Source organism: Scyliorhinus canicula, chromosome 6 (assembly GCF_902713615.1).
Source record: "Scyliorhinus canicula chromosome 6, sScyCan1.1, whole genome shotgun sequence".
In the NCBI taxonomy this organism is placed as follows: domain Eukaryota; kingdom Metazoa; phylum Chordata; class Chondrichthyes; order Carcharhiniformes; family Scyliorhinidae; genus Scyliorhinus; species Scyliorhinus canicula.
The window spans coordinates 99202667-99224922 of record NC_052151.1 but is presented as its reverse complement, the minus strand read 5'-3'; the positions used below and the strand labels follow the sequence as shown (position 1 = coordinate 99224922).

Sequence of the window (22256 nt, the reverse complement as noted above, 5' to 3'; positions counted from 1 at the left end):
GTAAATAAATGAAAGCGAATAAAAACAAGAATGAGAGAGTTTATTGGATAATTTTCATCTTATTTAAAGGCTAATCTCCTACCTCTGTTTGGCAGCTAGAATTCAAATCATAGGAGAACATACAAATTAAATTAGCTTGGTACCCATCATTCATTGCCTCCTGACACCAGTGGTGTCAGGACACTCCCCTGGCTAAAAAAGGCAATGCAGAATGGAGTAAGTATTAACTGTTCTAATAATAAAACTGAGTAATAATGGATAAGGTTACCATGAGGCAAATATTCCATTATTTTGACTTATACATTGGGCAGCAGGAGATACAGAGGGGTGGTTGCAAGGGCTTGAACTGTGTCATGTGTAACTGTGCTTTTTAGTGTCCTTTCCTGCTTTGCTGTCCCTTGGTGCTGGATTCCTTCAGATACAAATGATTCTAAAACTGGGAACATGGAAACACATTGTGAGACATTTCTATTTTAGATTGAAGTTGATATCCTTATTGCCAGCAACAAGTCTCCAGTTGTGAAAGCTCTCGCTGGTGGGGTGAGGACTCTGCAGAAGATCTCCACAGTACCACGACTTGATAAGTGTGAGAATCATCCCCTTCCTATTAGTTCTGAGAAATCAAATTCATCATACCCGAAGACATTCAATGAGTTGCCAGAAAAGTGGAAACAAAAATCTCGGCCAGAATGACTGAAACCACAACTGAAGGTACTGTGAAGAATGGCCAAAGTGCCTGTGTCATTTGTTTAGTGTCTGCATGGAAAATAGATTTAATTTAACAGCCCCGGAAAAATAATTAATTAAAATATGTTTTGTGCTGAAGGAAGATTTTCCGAGTGACTGTGTGAATTGCAAGTGGTTGCATCAGTCAGCAGCAGAATTAGATTACCATAGCTTTCTAAAAATAACACAGATTGTGCAGCTGAGAAATTATGTGGGGGGATTCGTTGCTGGTGTATTCGGGGGATGGGCATATTAATATTAGTTACATGAATTTTAAATTCATTAGGGAATTATGATTAAAGTAGCATTGTTGAAATTCCATATTGATGGGAGCATTAATCAGATGACTGATATTTACTCCATCAATGTGCTTGCCTGTTTAATATAAATCAGTAGAAATAAATGAAGTGATTGATATGAATTAGAGAAAAGGACAGGATAATCTAGTATGCTTTGATTAGAACTAATGCATCGTGCTTCACTCTACGAATATTTTACACTTTTTTTTACCTGGATAAGCCAAATGTATAATCTAAATTCTTCACATTTATATTTTATTTTGCTTTTTCATCAAGATAGTTCACAAAATCGTTAGCATTGTGCAAATGCTGTAATTATTGCAGTAAACTGCTTTTATCTGTCTTTTTGAAAAGTTGAATTTGAATATAACAACCTGTGAGAAAGTATAAAAGTTAGTCATTAAGTGGGACAGTCTCAGGAAGTAACGTTCCACTAATCTCTGCCTAAACCAGGAAAATCTGAGAAATGGTTGTCTGATAGAGTGCAAAACTCAGAATATCCCCTTTATTGAACTGATACAATCAGTGCTGATGGAGCGATTAAAAATTGACCAGGACTTTGGGGAGAACTCCCCTGCTCTTCTTAGAATAGTCCCATGGTATCTTTTACATCTGCCGACAAGGGCTGACTTGTCCTTAGTTTAGTACTTCACCTGAATGATGGCACCTCTGTTAGTGGAGAGCTCTGTCAGTACTGCACTGGAGTATCAGCCCTGTTTTCGTACTCAAGTTGGATTTGAATGGAAAAGGAAAACTCCTGCTCACTAATGCACAGCTGAGGTGCGATACTCTCTGAAATAATATGAAATATTAGACTGATTTTCCCTTGGCTTTTTCTTGGAGCACCTCTCATTAATTGTGTGGCATGGACTTGAAAGGTGGGAAATCAATTTGTTTCGCAGCATTTAAACTGCAGTACTGATTAAAAGATACATTTTGAAGTCATGCATTAGGAAGCAAAGGATTGAAGAGATGTTAAGTTTTTGGGTGAAGCCATAACTTTTAAACACAGAAATTAGCTCTAGAAAATATAGCTTCCCCAGGATTGAGACAATACGCCCCATAACATAATGGTAGATGTTTAATGAAAGGAACTAATAATGCAAGTCAGTGCAACCTGCACCATCTTCCAAATTGTCATACAGCACACAAAGAAGAAAGGCGCCATTTCTCAAGCATGTCCTCTAACACTCCTTTGCCCTTTACTTATCATGTTTTCCTCTTGTCTTTAATTGATGATAAGTAACTTCAGGAACTAATTGATGCCTCTTAATCCAGACCACTTCTGCTTGCAATAAGTTTGACGTGTTAGTCTTTTAATTTTCCTCTGGTCCAATAGGTACAGAAATGGTCAGTACTTCAAAAGAAGGTCAGGTGAACTAGAGGTCGATTTCTTGGACAAGATGAACTTGAAGAGGACATGAGGGGAATAAGAGCAATATTAGCGAAAGATGTGGGATATGGGCGAATGGAGGCTAGACCTTGGTGAATTGGCTTGGGGGGGAAAGGGAAGGGGAAAGCAGCAGAAGCAGTTTAATGGATGTCCTAAATTTTAATGATAATGAAGTTCTTAGGCTTCACAAACTTGCTATTGGAAGTGAGGGTTAGGGGAGAGGAGCTTAAGGAAACACTTGCTAGTGAATTAATTGAAAGAGTATTTGTAGTGCTTGAAATGATTGGATCCAATTGAAATAAAAATACAAATTTATTGACCACATAGACTTCATTTTCTGGATCCATCAATATTTGGACTAAAGTGATGAAATGTAATATCTTCATTGTTGAGATAAGATCCAAGTGCCTTTAGAAACGTTTGTTTCATAATAGAGCATATGGGGATGATGTATGGGACCAGCTATGAGTAAAGAATACCACCAAGCATTAAGTCATTGTTTCCAGGACTGTCACTGACCTCATCATCTTTGGAGACCTTCCGTCCACCCTTCACACCTCATTGTCCGCCAATCCCCCAGTCAATATCTACCTCCTTCCCAAAATCCACAAACAGGACTGTCCTTGTAGACCTTTTGTTTCAGCCTGTTCCTGCCCCACTGAACTTATTTCTTCCCATCTTGACTCTATTTTCTCCTCCACTGTCCAATCTCTTTCCACCTATATTCATGACTTCTGATTCCCTGCATCATTCAAACAATTTCCAGCTTCCTGATCCCAACTGCCTCCTCTTCACAATGGACATGTAATCTCCCTACACCTCTATCGCCCAACAGGATTACTTCAGGGCTCTCCGATTCTTCCTTGACCAGAGACCCAACAAGTTCCTGTCCACCAACAACCTCCTCTGCCTGGCTGATTTTGATCCCTCATTGAATCATTGCTCCTTTGACATGCTTCACTTTGTCCAAATAAAAGGTATTGCTATTGGTGTCCCCATGGGTTCTATTTATATCTGTCTTAATGAGTGTTATTTGGAACATTCCTTGTTCCAGTCCTACACCGGTACCCTCTCTGAACTCTTTTTCTGTTTTATCAATGACTGTATCAGTGTCATCTCCTGCTCTCACCCAGAGATGGATAACTTCATCAACTTTGCTCCCAATTTACACCCTTTTCTCACCTTCACATGGTTTATCTCCAACGTACTGGCGCTGGAGGTTGTGCAGAGGAGATTCACTAGGTTAATCCCAGTGTTGAGGGGGTTGGATTACGAGGAGAGGTTCAGTAGACTGGGACTGTACTTGGGCGCGATTCTCCCCTACCCGGCGTAGGGGAGTGGTGCCAACCACTCCGGGGCCGGGCCTCCCCAAAGGTGCGGAGAATTCCCCACCTTTGGGGGCTAGCCCCACGGCGGAGCGGTTGGCACCAGGAGACTGCCGCAAAAAACTGGCGCCAGCGGCCTTTCAGGCCCACCGCCTGGCAGCGGGGCTGGCCGAAAGGCTTTCGCCGGTCGGCGCATGCGCGATGTGGGTTTCTCTTCCGCTTCCGGGCAGCAGGGTAGCATGGTGGTTAAATGGGCAGCAGGGTAGCATGGTGGTTAGATGGGCAGCAGGGTAGCATGGTGGTTAGCATAAATGCTTCACAGCTCCAGGGTCCCAGGTTCGATTCCCGGCTGGGTCACTGTCTGTGTGGAGTCTGCACGTCCTCCCCCTGTGTGCGTGGGTTTCCTCCGGGTGCTCCGGTTTCCTCCCACAGTCTAAAGATGTGCGGGTTAGGTGGATTGGCCATGCTAAATTGCCCGTAGTGTCCTAATAAAAGTAAGGTTAAGAGGGGGTTGTTGGGTTACGGGTATAGGGTGGATATGTGGGTTTGAGTAGGGTGATCATGGCTCGGCGCATCATTGAGGGCCGAAGGGCCTGTTCTGTGCTGTACTGTTCTATGTTCTATGTTCTATGTTCCGCCATGGCGGAGGCCATGGCGGTAGCGGAGGAGAAAGAGTGCACCCAGGGCCCTGGCCCGGAGTCTGAGCGGGGGGCCTCGATCGCGGGCCTGGCCACCGACGGGGCCCCCCCCCGGGGTCCGATTGCCCCCCCCCAGGACCCCGGGGCCCCGGTCGCGGCGCCGATCGCGCCGCCACCAGAGGTGGTTCAAACCTCGGCGGCGGGAGAGGCCTCCCAGCGGCGGGATGTCGGCCCATCCGGGCCGGAGAATCGCCGCAGGGGCCTCGCCAATCGGAGTGACGTGATTCCCGCCCCCGCCAATTCCCGGGTGGCGGAGAATCTCTGCCACGGCTGTGGCGGGATTTTCGGCGGCCCCAGGCGATTCTCCGATCCTGCTGGGGGTTGGAGAATTTCGCCCCTTGTTGGAATTTAGAAGGATGAGGGGGGTTCTTATAGAAACACATACAATTATGAAGGGAATAGATAGGATAGATGCGGATGCGGGCAGGTTGTTTCCACTGGCGGGTGAAAGCAGAACTAGGGGGCGGAGCCTCAAAATAAGGGGAAGTCGATTTAGGACTGAGTTTAGGAGGAACTTCTTCACCCAAAGGGTTGTGAATCTATGGAATTCCTTGCCCAGTGAGGCAGTTGAGGCTCCTTCATTAAATGTTTTCAAGACAAAGATAGATAGTTTTTTGAAGAATAAAGGAATAATGGGTTATGGTGTTCAGGGGGGCAGTGGAATTGAGTCCATAAAAGATCAGCAATGATCTCATTGAATAGCAGAGCAGGCTTGAAGGACCAGATGGCCTACTCCTGCTCCTAGTTCTTATGTTCTTATACCCTTCCTTTCTTCTGTTTTAATTTCTGGGGATGGTAATATTCATTAAAAGTTTACTGATTCTCACAGCTACCATAATTTCATTTTCTGACATCCTGTCTGCTGTCAAGGCCTCTATTCCATTCTCCCAGTTTCTTGGTCTCCATCGCATCTGTTCTGGTGATGTAACCTTCCACAATAGCTTCTTTTATGTCTTCCCTTTGCTTCCTCCCACTGTGATTGACAGGACCCTCAACCATGTCCAACCCATTTCAAAAACTTCTGCTGTCCCCCATTCTCCTTCCTCCCTGGACTGCAACAAGGTTCCCCTTGCCCTCAGTTTCCACCCCACCAGTAACCACATTCAAAGGATCATTCTCTGCCATTTTCATCACCTCCAACATGATGCCACACTAGACAAGATGTGGAGATGCCGGTGTTAGACTGGGGTGGGAACAGTAAGAAGTCTTACAACACCAGGTTAAAGCCCAGCAGGTTTATTTGGAATCACTAGCTTTCGCAGCGCAGCTCCTTCTCACCTGCTGAAGGAGTTGTGTTCCGAAAGGTAGTGATTCCAAATAAACCTGTTGGACTTTAACCTGGTGTTGTAAGACTTCATACCACGAGACAAATTTTGCCTCCTCTCACCTGTCAGAATTGCGGAGGGGCCATTTCCTCCGTAACACTCTGTCCCCTCTCAACTATGACCTCAACCTGAGAAAACCCGCCAGTCTATAGAAATAGATTGATTTGTTTTGCAAGGTGCACTGAATTATTGGATCCACCTGAAGAGAGTATTAGTGACCATCTTTCTCAGTGCTGTGATACCATATAACATGATAAAGATCATCTGAAGATGCCTGGAAAAATCCAGAAATAAATTTCAAGGCGTTGGTCACTTGCTCAGCTGAAAATAATTCTGAACTCTCAATTCCGCAACATCCCCCAACCATGTTGATACCTTTGGCAGATCTTCTGACTTCCATTCGAATAAAACTCGCCTCCAGGCGATCGATGTGGCAAAGGCTACCATATCAGGCAAGATCCCTTCTATTAGTCCTGGTAATTCCAACACCCCAAAAACTGCCTTAAGAGGTCCTGGTAATATTTCCACCTCCACCTCCACAATTTTTCTTAATGCTCTAAATACCGAGACTCCGGAGCCCACTAATCGTGGTATGACCAGAACATGTGGACATGGTTAGTTGGTCCTCCTTTATGCCTCAAACATTTATCTTCTACCTCTGTGAAGAATCTGCTCATTCATTCCAGTGTCATATGGGCGATGTGTACTACCTTGAATCGCATCAAGCTCATCCTAGCACATGAAGATGTAGCATTGACCTGATGCAAAATTTCACTCCCTACCCCCCATATCCACCTCCATATCCAACTATTCCCCCACTTTTGTTTTATCTCCTCAATCAGTGCTTTATTTGTGTCTATCAACCATTTATAAATCTTAGCAATTTTCCCATTCTCAACTCATCCGGCCAGCGCAATTTATCAAACAGGTTGTTACCTGGTAGTCGAGAGAAAGAGGACAACTCCTTTTTCACCAAATTTCATAATTGAAGATATTTAAACTTCTCCTCCCTCTTCATTTTGTGTTTCTCCCTCAATGTTTCAAAGTTCACAAACCTACCTTCTAAGAACAAGTCTTTCATCTGTCTCAACCCCAGTTTATGCCACTGTTTGAATGTTGTATCTAATCTTGCCGGGGCGAATCTGTGGTTCCCATAATTAGGGGCTAGCATCGACATACTTCCCAAAGCAAAATGGCATCTCAGCTGGCTCCAGATTTTTAAGGAAAACGCAACCACTGGACTTTCTGTAAACTTCCTTGGGGTAAATGGGAGTGGGGCCACAGTTAAAACCTTCAAGCCAACCCCCTTACACAATACTTCCTCCACCTGTACCCATCCCACTCCTTCCTCTCCCCACCATTTACATATCTTCTCTATATTTGCCCCCCAATAAGACAAAAGATCGGGGAGGGCCAACCCATCCACCGATTCCTTTGTAAAAACACTCGTCAAATTTGTGGCATTTTACCTGCTCATATAAAATCCGAAATTACTATATCCAATTTATAGAAGAATGTCTTATGTTGGAATATTGGGAGGAATTGAAACACAAATAAAAACTTTGCTCGGGTGTTCATTTTGATCGTATGTACCCATCCAGCTAATGAAAGTGGAAGGGTATTCCACCTCTTTAAAATCTTCTTTCACCCCCTCCTGTCAGATTCCATTTATATATAGTGACCCAGTCATGAGCCACCTGAATGCCTAAGTACTTGAATCTTCTTTTGGTTAGTTTGAATGGTAACTTACCTAAATCTGTCTCCCCCCCCCCCCAGGATATTTCTTGAAGATATTTCACTTTTTGTTATATTCCATTTTTGGCCAAGAAGGTTCCAAATGTTTCCAATATATTCATAATCGTATCCATACAATTCAATGGATTAGATATATGTAATAAATCATCTGCATATACCAAAACTGTATGTTCTCCACTCCCTGTAAAAATACTTGACCATTCCCGAGAAGTTTGGAGAGCAATAGCCAGAGGTTCAATTGCTAATGCAAACAGAAGTGGGGATAACAGACAGCCCTAAATAGTTGGAAATACCCCAAGCTACCTGAATTAGTCTCAACACTAGCTGTAGGGGTTGCATTCAACAATCTAACCCATGAGATAACTGTTGGCCCAAATCCGAATTTACCCAAAACCTCCAGCAAATACTTCCACTCAACCCTATCAAAAGTTTTCTCTGCATCTATACCCACCGCAACATCCGGCATCCTACCCTTAGATGATGTCATAATAACATTTAATAGGGGCCTGATATTATTAGACATCTGCCTCCCTTTCACAAAACCTGTCTGATCTTCCAACACCACATCCAGAACACAGCCCTCGAGCCTAATGCTACAACCTTAGCCAGAATTGTTACATCTATATTTAATAAGGAGTTGGGTCTGTATGATCCACACTCCACTGGGTCTTTTTCTTTCTTTGTGATGAATGAAATAGACATCTGAGTAAGCATGGTCAGTAATTCCCCCATGCCACAAAAATCAAAAAACATCTTCAGGAGATGGGTCAATACTGTCGCAAACTATTTATAAAAATCAACCACGAATCCATCGGGGCCCTGCGCCTTTCCTGATTGCATTGCGCTAAATGTATCTGTAATTTCATGTGAATTCAGCGGAGCCTCCAGTCCCTGCCGTTTCTGCTCTTCAACCTCCGGGGAAACTAATCCCTCAAAAAATCTCATTTCACCACCTTCCCTGAACGAGGTTTGGACCCGTATAACCTCCTTTAAAATGATTCAAATACTTTATTAATACGTCGCGGTGTTGTTACCAGTTCTCCTCCTTTTTCCCTCACTTGTATTATCTCCCTTGTGGCAACTTTAATAATAATCTTTTTTGTCACAAGTAGGCTTACATTAACACTGCAATGAAGTTACTGTGAAAAACCCCTAGTCGCCACATTCCGGCGCGTGTTCGGGTACACGGAGGGAGAATTCAGAATGTCCAAATTACCTAACAGCACATCTTTCGGGACTTGTGGGAGGAAACCGGAGGACCCAGAGGAAACCCACGCAGACACGGGGAGAACGTGCAGACTCCACACAGACAGTGACCCAAGCCAGGAATCGACCCTGGGACCCTGGCGCTGTGAAGTTGGTGTGCTAGTAGACTGCTAGCCTTGTCCCCATATTCATATAATCTTGCATCTTCTGACAAGGGCTGGCATCACTTTCTGATACTCTTTGGGGAAGTGCAGCTTTCAGAAGCGTTGATGACAGAGAAGTCTATGTAAGAGCTCTGCTTCTTCAAAACCCATGGAATAGTTATCAGCTGTTGCAAACAAACAACATCACTCTCAATTCCTCCTCCTCATAACACAGAAGATTGAGATTCCCATCGTGAAATCCATTTCCTCAACCTAAAGTGAAAAAAGTCCAGAGATTTAAAAAAGTCTCATTGCTGTCCTGGGAAAGTTTTGGAAAACTGCAGAAGTTCCAACAAAGACAACCTTCTCAATGTATTATCTGTGTCACTGCTGCTTCTTTGATACATCTACTTACATAGTGACAGTTGTTTCATGTGGTTAAATTAGGATGGTATAAAGGAAATTGCAGAATGTTGATGCACACATCTGCTCATGCAGGTTTATCATACCAGGAAACTCAGAGTGGATGAACATCAATACTGGTGGATAGTTAAGATTAACAATTTTTTGGTGACCATTTTTGTGCTGGGATTTTGATGGAAATCCACATTGGCCTCATGTCACTCATTTTAGCTCACAAAACCCTTCAAAAAAGGCAGCTTTGCAAGGATGTTCCGTATTTTCTACTGGTTGGTTTTAATGTAAATTCCGTATCATTGCCAAATAGTTTCCAATTCTCAATAACAATAAAAATGTATTTTAACCTGGAGTAAAGGCCCTAGCTGATATAAATCTATTGCAGAATTTTGCTGGTGATTTATTATCAATTTACTTGGAATTCATTTAACTATTCAGAGATAGAAGAACAGGAACCAGAGTCATGAGTGCCAATCATGCTCCATGGCATATTCTAAAGCATGTTTTAGGAATCTGCACTGAACTATCTTTGGCCAGCTTTTGAATGTGCTTCAATTGCTTATGTACAAGCCTGAGATAGCATTTTTCATTAATTTCTGGTGGATATGTGATGTCGCACTCTGTTAAACTCCAGTGCAAAAGTGGAATACCATTGCATTCTCCTGGAAAAACATGAAAATTACTACTCATTTGCTGATCTAGTGATCTTTAATGCTTCACTGTGACACTATATGGAATAGAATTTTAGCGACAAGGCATGCAGGATTATTAACAGCATGTATAAAATTGTACTTCGCACAGTCTATCTGACATAGCAAGAACAAATTTGAGAAGATTTATTTTAGTTGATACAACTATTGTTGGCTGTTATCCACTTCCCATTTGTAATTAGATGGAGCAGAAGGACTGATTCATGGTACATGACTGCAATTTTAAATATTATAGTATTTAAACCCCTGGTTAAGACCACTAACTCGAACAAAGTGACATTTGAACTAACTTTATTTTGCAGCAGATCTATTCTGTATATTCTCATGAGAGATGTCAGTCCAAAGTTCAATTTGTGTCATGTGAATGCTATGAGTGCAAAGAAAGTCTATGGGTGGGATTCTGTGGCTGCACCTGCCCGGTGACCGGAGAATCCTGTCCGAGGTCAATGGACTTCTCCATTGGCCACATCTCGCCCGTGGCAAAAAGGAAGACTCCTGTTGGATTCATAGAAGAATCCATAGAATCCCTACAGTGCAGAAGGAGGCCATTTGTCTCATCGAGTCTACACTGACCTTCTAAAAGAACACTCTATCTAGGCCCATTCCCACCCATCCCCGTAACACCGCACATTGATCATGGCCAATACACCAAACCTGTACATCTTTGGACGGTGAGAGGAAACTGGAGCACCTGGAGGAAACTCACGTAGACATGGGGAGAACATGCAAACTCTGCACACAGTCACCCAAGGCAGAATTGAACCTCGGCCCCGGCGATGTAAGGCAGTAGTGCTAACCACTGTGTCAACAGGTCATCCATGAGCTTTGATGCTCTGCTCCCGGCACCATTCCCGTCAACCGAAAACCTTCCCCCGCATGAGATTTAAACATGGCTGTTTACACAATGCAGAATACATGTGATATTAACAGGTAATAAATTCAAAATCGTGAATTCCACCTAAAAATTACCGAATGAATCCATATGTGATCTCCAAAATAAGCTGCTGATTTGTGAAATTTCAATTGCTAGGTTTAGAAAGAGCCAATTCTGCCAGCTACTTGTGGGGCGAGCATCTCAAAGCAAGTGTTAGTCTAGTGATTAAGGAAGCAAACTTTTCTTTAGCATTTTCTGAAAGCCTCTTGAATTGTTTGATGTAAGATGTCTTCAATTTTCTGATTACAGTTTATGGCAAACATAAGAAAAATTTCTACGAAGCGTGTACCTTTCATTTTAAAATTGAACAATAGGTAAATGAATGCCCCACTGAGCCGGCACTACCTTCATTTACTGCACTGATGAGTTCAACAGTGCAGGAAGCGATCAGGGCATCATTTTTAAATGCTGCAAACCCCCGATCTCTGGACTCTCCACCGTATCCTCCGAATCCCCCAAATGCCCTAACTTACCTGTTTGAAGGTCTTCGAGCCCCCGTCATAAGGGCAGGGCACCCCTGTGCCTGATCCCTTGCAGTGCCAACCTGACATCTGGCCAACTTGGCACTGCCAGCCTGGCATCCTGGCAGTGCCCCTATGCCAGGTTCACAGTGACAAGGTGCTAGCAGGAGTGCCAGGGTACCACCCTACTCAGAGCCCGACCACCCAGGGCCTCCAATGGCCTAACTGCTCACTTAAATATGCAAATCTGAATCCTGCCCGACGAGGGTGAGATCCAGATCCCAACGTCTTGTGAGATCTCGTTAGATCTTGGGAGACCTCCCCAAGTGTCCCAAATCTCAGAAGAGGCCTCTCACATGATTTAACGACCTCGTTGTGTCCCAAGTCAGGTGTGACGAGGTTGTTCAATCAGGCTCTCAATCTCAGGTTTAAATTAAACAATTGAATGAGCATTAATATTCCTCGATCATCAAATGCTGTTCGCAAAGAGAGTTCCAAATCTCTACCACTCTTTGGGCTGGATTCCTCTTTGGGCTGGATTCTCTACTGGCGAGATTCAGCGGTGCACAGGCAGCACACCCACGCCCGGGGATTTCCTGATGGCATGAGGCTGACCACAATGGAAATCCCCATGAGCCGGCTGGCGGAATGGAGAATCCCGCTGCCGGCGGCAATGCGCCGCACCAGAAAACTGTTGCAGTGGGACGGAGAGTCCCGCTCTTTGTGAGTCGAAATGTTTCCTAATTTCACTGCTGAAAGATCTGGGGCTGGATTCTCCGATTCTGAAGCTATGACCCCCACGCTGGCGTGGGAACGGTGGCATTTTATGACCAAAGATTCGGCGAAAAACGGACAGCGATCTTCCATTTGACTGGGCGCTAGCAGCCGAACAGCGTAAAGCACTCAGCTCTATCTGCCGATATGGCCCAGAGAATTGCCGGGTCCATGGCTGTGCATACGCACGGCGGCGGCCTGCAAAATAGTGCCCCCCTTGGACCGGCTCGCCCGCCATGGACCAGCCCCCAACAGTACCCGCAGCCACTGACAAAGTGCCCCCTGCCCGCGGATCGGCCCTCCCCCGACTGTGGCAGTGCTGGACTGAGTTCGCAGCTGCCATGCCGAGTTCCCGACGGATGATACCACACGCAACCAACATCATTGGGTACTTGGCCAGTCGGGGGCGGAGCATTGTGGAGTGGGCCTCAGGCAACGTCCTGAGGCCGTCAGTCCAGCGCACAGCGTACTCTGTGAGTACGCCGCTTTGGAGGGGGCAGAGCATCGCGAAAGTGGCGCCACCTCCGGTTTGGTCGGAAGCAGGTATTCTCCAGCCGATCACCAAACACGATATCGCCATCGTCGACCGGAGAATCCCACCCCGGTTCTAATTTTTAAGCTATGCTCCCCAGTTTAGGTTTCTCCAAATTAATTGTTCATTTACCTTATGATATTCCCTTCATTACAACAGAGACTGCATTTTAAAAGTATTTCACCGACTATAAAGCATTTTGAGAAGCCAGAGGCCATAAAAAGCATTGCAAAAATGCAAGTCATTCATTACTATTTTGGATCTTAGTGTATGTTAAATGGTTGCGTGATTGACTTTAACAGTCACTGTGCCTCAAATAATTACAGTATATGAAAAGCTTGTCACATTAGTACTCCATTCATACCATGTAAAATATTAAATATTCTTCACTCTGTTGTACCCTAGCTTGGGACTGCTTGATGTTGACAATCATCATCAAAATGGTGTACCCTCAATCTCTATCTTAAAAGTCCAAATAAATAAACAGGACGATGATTAATTTCTGAAGTACACAACTAGACAATCAAAAAAATCTTAACCAAAGCACTTTTTCCAGTTCAAGTAATTGGGAACTGTAGACTGCAGCTGGGATTTTGTGTACAGTTCTGGTTGCCATATTACAGGAAAGAGTACAGGAAAGAGTACAGAAGAGATTTATAAGAATTTTGTCAGGGTTTGAAAATTGCAGCGATGAGGAAAGATTAGGTAGGCTAAGAGTTATGTTATAACCCTCTCGGAGGTCACAGCATATGAACTATCAGATTCACTGTGACTCCCACAGAGTATGAACCTCTACAGTAACGGGGGTGGGGCTTCCCCTTAACAAAGGACATGCTCACTGTATAAAAACCCTGACCTGGGTGTAGGCCGGGAAGGGAGACCCTTCGATGAGTGGAGATTCTTGCATACATAAACCTTACTTTTGGTTTTTGCCTCCTTGGTCCATGAGTGCTACTTTGCGGATTCTACAGGTTATTTCCCTTAGAATAAAGGAGACTGGGCGGGTGACTTTATTGAGGTTCACATAATTATGTGGGAATGAGATCGAGTGTCCAACATGTGTGAAATTAAAGGAGGATACAGGTGCCTACAAGCACCTGTTGAGTTTCAGTGGATGCATGGGTCTCCCATTTACTTCAAGGATGATCCTTGGCAGTATCATTAATTTGCTCCTAAATAGGTACATAAATCATAACATTTAGCTACCTGCCACTACTGAATGGTTAGCCAGTGTCAGATAGATTTCACCTTGAGCAAGAGCACTCTGAGGTGAGAATGTATTGGGAGCTGTACAAACATAGGTTTTCCTGATTTCGCTCCAGGTATCACCTCTAAATCTTTCTCCATGGACCGGGAAGACAAAGCCCAGTGTCCCGGATAATATGACACAGTACAAGACCTCTGCTTTTATAAACCCTCCAACCTGACATAGTCACAGGTATAATATTTGTCATGCTGCACTTATGATTGAGTAACTTAGATTGTGATGTTTCTGTGTAACATTAAGAAAATTAATTGTTTTTCATGTACTCAAGTTCAGTATGAATGGATTTCACTTCATTATCTTGGAACAGTACAAGCAAAACAGAAGTGTTTTATTAAAATACCATGTACTGCTGGTGTTCTGCCTCTTTATTATTTTTTCACATTCATCGTATTCTTGCATTTTTATATTTATTATTGTATACCAGTTAATGTATATTTTTTTAAATGCACTTAATAAGTTGTATTGCAAGTTTGCTGTTTGGGTTGCCCCTAGCATGATCTCCAGAGATATGTTTCTCTGAACTGCAGAAAGATTTTTGTGGCAGGTACTGAATGTTCTAGTTTAACTAGGTGTAACTTGAACTTGGATTTCTAGGCCGCTTGTATCATAATCGCTGATTACTGGGCATAATCTGACCTGCATGCTTAATGCTAACAAGTGCTGACGGTGACATCTAACACGGCATTCTGAGCTTCTGACTCAGATAGGAAAGGCCGTGAAGTTATTTTCAGCCTGCTCATGATCTGACTGGATAACTGAAGGCAACATGTTTTAATCAGCGTTTGTCTTCTTCAAACTTGGAGCAATTCTGCTCCACAAAGTACTTTTATACTGTGTTTAAACAGTCTTTAAAAGTAAATAAATGCAGGAGCACCATCAACCTATGTCAACTACCAAAATAAAATTTGAAATTTGTTGGAAAAATGCAATCGAATTTCCTATGTTTATATAGTGATCTTGCTCAGTATTGTACAATATATATATTTAACATGGAAGTAGATGGTTGACTTATCTGTCAATGTATTGCCCAGACCCATTATTGCAGACTTCTGCCATGAATTGTCAAAAGTTGCCAAATCACTCATCTAAACTCAGGGGTTGTTTCTTTAAAATATTCAAATTTTGGTTCAATTATGAGATAAAACCTCAATTTCAAATATGGTCTACTCTTCCTTAAAAGTCTGACTCAAGTACTCTGCAATGTAATGGAATCCATCAGCATCTAAAGCATTTAATTCTGTGTCAAGTGTCTCAGTATCTGATTAAGAACAGCATTAAGTGCCGAATATCTAACATGTGTGAAAGTCTTTCTGCTGGTGCGTGTCTGTGATGCGTTAGAAGCCACATTTTGCTACAGATACAATTTTAAATAAAGATTTACAGAGTTACAGTTGCTTTCTGTTAAACCTCAGCTGTTAAAAATATCTCATAATTAACTAGGTCCAGTTCTAAACCATCAGAGCAACAGGGGATCTAACTGTGTATACAAATTACAAAAGAAAAATACAGTGGAACTTGGGGGATTGGCAGAAACTGGACTGCTGTTAGTGTCATGCTAGACAACCTGGGAATTGTGTATGAATATGCCAAATGAGGAATGAAGAGGCTCAACTCATACAGATTGATCTGAAACATAAGGAGAACTTTGGGCGCGGGAAAAAATTGCAAATGAAAATATATAATAAATGATCAAATGGAGACAGGAGGTTCTGCCTAAGAAGATATGAACTATACACATAACTTTATTGAAGTAGAGACCGATTGAGGTATTGGCCGTGATCTCATTGAAATTTTTTAAAGTGTGGTAGCGAGCGGGAACTGCCATGAGCTTCCAGACTGTCAACCCAGCGAGGCCGTCACTAGTATCAGACGTTAATTGGGCCACCTAGCAAGGTCCCACGGGCTTTAAGTCGCAAATGATTGTCCTGCCAGTTGATTTGCTGGGACCGAGCCCACCAGTCCCCCCCCCCCCCCCCCCCCCCCCCACCCCAAACTAACAAGGGAGAGCAGCATTTAAACCGATCCCGCAAAGCAAACATCAGACAGTACGCAGACATTCCACCGAGGAGACCGTCTCCAAGATTAGGCAATGCTGACCTGGTCAGAATGTTGGATGCAATGGAGTGCAGACGCGATGCATTGTTCCCCTGTGAGACTCGGCAGCCAATGCTGTCTGAGAGAAAATGGCAGCGGCCGTCAGCTCGGAGAGAGCCACCAGGAAGACCAGCACGGTTTCCAATTTTGGCCTCTCCCATGATCTAATGGCTGCGTTGCACTCTCACTCAAGTATGATGCAGCCATTAAATTGCACCCATTGTCTGGGTAACATCTCATGGAAGATCATGAGAGCTACACTCTTAAGTATTAGCAGTTCATTCCCCACTTACCAACATTCAGAAAATGGCAGAACTGATGTCAGTTATAATCCACATATTAGCAGCATATTTAATACTGAAGTATGAATTCAGCCAATTATTTTGAGATGAAGTGAACCCCCATTAATTTAAAGCAATGGTCTCTCCTCTTGCGCTGTTTGCAAGCTTTCTTTGGAGGCGGTACACTTAAGGTTCACTAAGTTGGGATGAGGGGGTTGTCCTATGATGAGAGGCTGACTACATTATCCTACATTCTCTGGAGTTTCGAAGAATCAGGAGTCTTGTCATTGAAACATACAAAATTCTGAGAGGGCTTGATAGGCTGGATGATGAGAGGTTGTTTCAAGCAACCTAAAATATGGGACCCACCTCAGGACAAGGGCCAATCATTTAAGACTGAGATGAGGAGAAATTGTTCTGAATCTTTTGGAATTCTCTGCCGCAGAGGGTTGTGGATGTTTCATTGTTGAACACATTTAATGCTTGGACAGACAGATTTTTGCTCTCTCAGGAATAATTTTTTTTAATTTTTAGAGTACCTAATTCATTTTTTCCAATTAAGGGGAATTTAGCGTGGCGAATCCACCTAGCCTGCACATCACGGGGAGAATGTACACCCCGAGCCGAGAGTCACCCAGAGCCGGATCAAACCTGGGACCTCGGCGTCGTGTACTAACCACTATGCCTCTATGCTGCCATCTCTCAGGGAATTAAGGGAAATGGGGGACAGGTGAGAAAATGGAATTGAAGCCCAAGATTGTATTGAATAGCAGGCTTAATGAGCCATGTGGGCTACTCCTGCTCTTAATTCTTGGGCATGAGGCCTCCTGCAGGCTTCCCGACAGCCAGTCCGCCTCGTGAGGCGTGAGGCTCAGGATCCCACCCATAATGGGCAGGACCAAGCCTCGGACACATAAGTGGGTTTAAAACCGAGATCTTATTGAGCTCCCGACATCTACCCACCTCCATAGGGAGACCCCAGCTGGGCACCGTTCAGTACTGGTACACACAAACGTGGACAAGGCATATTGGCACCCGGGGAGTTTCTGGCCATTAGACTCCACTGGGAGGTCATGAACAGGGCAGGGTGGCTCCCTGGCCCTCCTTTGAACATGGGCATCTTGGCACTGCCAGGCTGGCACGTTGCCAAGGTGCCTATTTGGGACTGCAAAGTTGGCAGGAACACTGTCAGGGTGGCAGTGCCTGACGGGGGCCATGCTCATGAAAGGAGGGCGGAGGTGGGTATGAAGGGTGGGGGATGAAGGGCAGGTATGAAGGAGCCACTGGAAGGTTGGGGGGTGAAGGGTGGGGGCCCTGAAAAAGGGGATCCTGAGGGACCCATAGCAAGGTGTTGTCATTGGGGGAGGGTAATGCCCATGTGTGTGGGGCTACATTGACCATGGGTGGGGTGGGGGGGGGGGGGGGGGGGGTGTGGGGAACCAAAAGCCCAATCAGAGATCCAGGCACCCTGTCAGGTCTGGCCAGCGAGTTGCGCTTCCCAGTGATGAAACTAATTCCTAAGTGTGGGCTTGATCGAAGAGAAAAATCCCAGGGCCCACTAAAGTGACTCAGTGTGGATAGATAGTGGTGGGGAAACATCCAGCAAAACCCGCCACGAATGACACTTAGAAACTTTTCCATGAGATCGTATGTTTTCTGCTGTGAATTCTGAACCTTGAGACAGTTTATCATGCCAAAATTGGAAGTAACCCTTTGGCCAGTCAGGAACAGAAACATCAAGCAAAAGAATATCTGTTTGTATATGGAAATTTGACATTAATGCCACTTTGAAAGCCACATTTATATCCAGAACAGCAGAAATTAAATATGGGATGTAGAGAAATCAATGAAGAAAAGGCCAACTCAAATGGAGAGGGCATTTCATATTTAACATAGTGATCAGCATTGTCAATTTTGAGATATTAAGTTTGTTTGGGAGGTACTGCTGAGTGACTAGCAGACATGTAGGAGTTCTTGGTGTAGATATGGAGCTACAATGGGCAGAAATGTACTTTAATTTGGCAAAGTGAGAGGCTCAGATTGAAAACTGGCATGTGGCCCACCAATTGAACGGACCAGTTTTCTCCCAAATCTTGAGCCTCCTTAAAGAGAAAAAAATGAGTGGGTGGGGTTTACTCTGGCAGGGCGGAGCCTGATAGAGCTAGCAACCTGATCCACGAAGATCGGGGAGCCCTCAACGGCCCCGACCTTGTAGGTATTGGGGCCTTCCCCTTACAACTATGGTGGAATTGCTGGTATCCCCCCCCCCCCGTGCCCATTCCTCCTGTGCCTGCAAGCTGCCCCCTCAGAGCCCGCTTTCCACCCACCACCACACATTAATTGAAACCCCTGGCACAGGTTGGTACTGCCAGATTGATTGTGCCAACAAGGCTGTGCCAACCTATGCCAGACAGGCATGTTGCTCCCCCAGCCACCTACGTTTGTGCCCTGGAGGGAGGCTCTTCATTGAATCTCATTTTGCCAAACATGTTGTAAACCTTGCCAACGTGACATCACATTGGCGAGATATGAATATTTAGTTGCGTGGGGTGGGAATGTTCATATGGCGAGGACACCTATTAATAATATTAATTAAAATTAATTTTAATGAGATCCCGGCCCTTTGTGCGTGTGAAACTTGTGAAGTCACCGGTGAGAGGCAGGAAAAAAATCAGGAAACACAATCTCACTGAAAAAAAAATCAGGGGCGCAATTCTCCCGTTGGGCGGCTAAGTGCCAACGTCGGCATAAAAACGGCAGTGTTTTACTCAGGAGTCAGCGCCCATTCCAAGACCCGATCCTCCGGGCCATGGTGGGGTAGCACGGCGCTGGAGCGGCCCACGCCGCTCCTGCTGCCGATCCCGGCCTGAACCCAGCGCCGCGGGGTCCGCGTGTGCGCAGTTGGGCCGGTGCCAACTAGCGCATCCGCAGTGGCCTTCTTCCCCACGCCGTCCCCGACGCCAAATGGCGCAGGACTACAGGAGCCGGCGTGGAGGAAAAGAGGCCCCCTGACAGAGAGGCTGTGGGCCTGATCGCGGGCCAGGCCGCTACGGAGTCCCCCCCCCCCCCGGGGTTCAGCTCCCCCCCCCCCCCCCCCCCCCCCCCCCCCGGGGTCGGGCCCCCTCCCCCCCACAGGCCACCCCTGGACCCTTCAACGCCGAGGTCCCGCCGGTTCAGAGGATGTTAGAACGGCGCCGGCAGGACTCGCCGTTTTGGTGGCGGCTGCTCGGAGAATCGGCACGCCAGTCCGTGCCTGCCTTGGCCGGAGAGTCGGCACATAACCCGACCGGCACCGCGCCGACCTCGCTGGCCCCAGTGGTGCCGATTCTCCGCTCTGTAGAGAATCGCATCCCAGTATTGGGGCGGCGTGGCGTGATTCACACGGCCCACCGGCGATTCTCCAACCCGGCAGGGGGGAGAATTCCGCCCCACATTTCCCGATTGTCTCTGGATTTTCCTCCCACGTCACGGTTCTCTCCGACGGCGATCGTGGGCTGAAAATTGACCCGATGTGTCTCCCAAGGAACTTTACTTATTCTGAGTTATTTACATACTGTAAATACTTATTTTCAGTCTTGCTTGGGAGTTCTTGCTGCTGTTGCTCCTTTCAGTATAGCATTGTCAAGGAATGTTTTCCATATTACCAAGTCTCCAGTAAGTATCACCTGAAGAGATGATCGTTTGTCTGGTCAAGAACTGGCTAATCAACTTAGAATGCAATGTTCGAGATCAGCAAAAAAATATCTTATATGCACGTCATTTGATCTTGTGCTGCCACCTCCTCTTCCACAAAACAAAGTAGCTCCTATTTTTTATTTAACAGAACAGACTGCGTGAAAGTTGTTCTTTGTCCTTTGAAGTGCTGAGGGTTTTGAGAAAGGGTGGTATCATGACCGGTACAGGCTTGGAGTGCCAAAGGGCCTTAGGGTGTTCCTGTGCTGCATTGTTCTTTTTTAGAAAAATATTAAGGGTGCAATCCAACCAAAATAAAACAGAATGCCATTCTAGACGGAATTAGCGGGGTCGTTCCTGACGTGTAACGCCGGGAATGACCCAGCTATCTAACGGCACTCTGTCGTATTTTAGTGCCCTGGCAGAATTTTCTTCCGTCAACATTGCCTCCCACAGTCCTACCAAGGTTACACTTTGGGACCATGCAGCCAAGGAGTCGCATTCCACGCTGATTTTCCCCTTAGGAAGTGACCTTAGCTACTTATTTTGTTTAGAAGGTCCCTTAGTTCATTGTCTGTGACATATTAGAAGTGTGCTGAGGCTGTCAAATGGGATTTCTGACACCAGCTGGTTAGGCATTGAACAGCTATTTTTACTCAATTGAAGATGCCTATTGAACTCTGCCACGCTCTCCTCTTTGGTGTGAGTAAAAGAGCAACAGATTTTAGAGTGATTGCAGTCAGATAGCCATGAAATATTGCCACATGTGGCAAAGCATTTCAGTGTGTTACATTGGAATGCTGCAGTGTCTGCCTGTCTGTGAGGAAGCAATAGTCTTGCCAAGTTTCCTTATGGCTCTTCATTGTAAGCTAAGAACATCATCTCAGAAAGCGAATGCAGTGAATAGTGCCAAATATTTCTCCTTTTAAATGTGCAGGCATACTCATGTGCTTACATTGCAAAAAGTATGTTCCCATATCAAAGTGCTTACAATGTCAACCATCAAATGTGGCAAGTAACAAATCCCAATAACTACGCTAGTGCAAGGATATTAATACTGTGTGTTCACAGATTCAGATGAAGTAGGTAATGCCCTTGACATTGGGTAACATTCATGTTTCGCAATCTGCTTTACAACATATACTTCTTTTACTTGTGCACAAAAGAGGAATCAGTTCTTGCTGATAAGAGAATGTGCTTACCGAAGCTGTAACACTTGGCTCCCTAAAAGGGAGCCAAGTAGATTATAAGCATGGAGACATTGGAAAGGGCTGGGGAGTATAAAGTCATAGACAAGCAGATGTTTAGTGGAACATGCTAAAATCTTGCTATTTGATGCAATGTTTAAAAGCTGTTTTACCGAGAGGAACAAAAAGTTTACCTTTTTTAATACATTTAGTTCCCAATATATTTTTTCCAATTAAGGGCAATTTAGCGTGGCCAATCCGCCGAGTCTGCACATCTTTGGGTTTTAGGGATGAGACACGGGGAGAATGAGCAAACTCCACATGGACAGTGACCTAGAGCCGGGATCGAACCTGGGACCGCTGCGCCGTGAGGCAGCAGTGCTATCCACTGCACCACTGTGCTGCTCTAACAAAAAGCTGACTTGACCTCTTCTTCACCAATCTACCTGTCATCGACACAGCTGTCCAAGACAGCATTGATAGAAATGACCACAGCTCAGTCTTTGGAGAGATGAAGGCCTGTCTTCATATTGAAGAAACCTTCCATTGGGTTGTGTGGCACAAACACCATCCTAAATGGGATAGACTTGGAAAAGATCTAGCAACATAAAACTTGGCATCAATGAGGTGCAATATTGCATCAGCAGCAGCAGAGTCGTATTCACCTATATTCTCATGCCCAAGCATATCCCACACTCTGCCATTAACATCAAGCCACAGAACAAATCCAGGTTCAATGGAGAGAACATGCCTGGAACAGCGCAAGGCATCCCTTGAGAAACCAATCAGGTGATGCTGCAACACAGGACTACGCACATTACAAACCATGGAAGAAACATACTATATACAGAGCCATAACGATATATGAATGCTAGTGGCAGTCAAATACCTAACTAGAAGAGGCTCCAAAGGACTCTTGCCCTTAATAATGGGGGAGCCCAGCATGTTAGGGCAAAAGAAAGGCGAAAGCATTTGCAAACATCTTTAGCCTAAAGCACCAAGTGGATAAGTCGACTCTGTAGTGATCTCTGTATGTGTTAATACATGTTTAGTTAAT

General features: G+C 44.9%; 1 protein-coding gene across 3 annotated transcripts in view; it reads left to right on the top strand.

The window, feature by feature from the left end:
• The first annotated feature begins 287 nt into the window (after positions 1–287).
• trdn (triadin) overlaps positions 288–22256 on the top strand; it is a 289756-nt gene continuing 267787 nt past the window's right edge. For all 3 annotated transcript variants that reach the window (XM_038799724.1, XM_038799725.1, XM_038799723.1), the window contains exon 1: positions 288–711. In XM_038799724.1, the coding sequence (XP_038655652.1) occupies positions 690–711 (22 nt within the window). In that variant the 5' untranslated portion in view covers positions 288–689. The remainder of the gene's footprint in view (positions 712–22256) is intronic.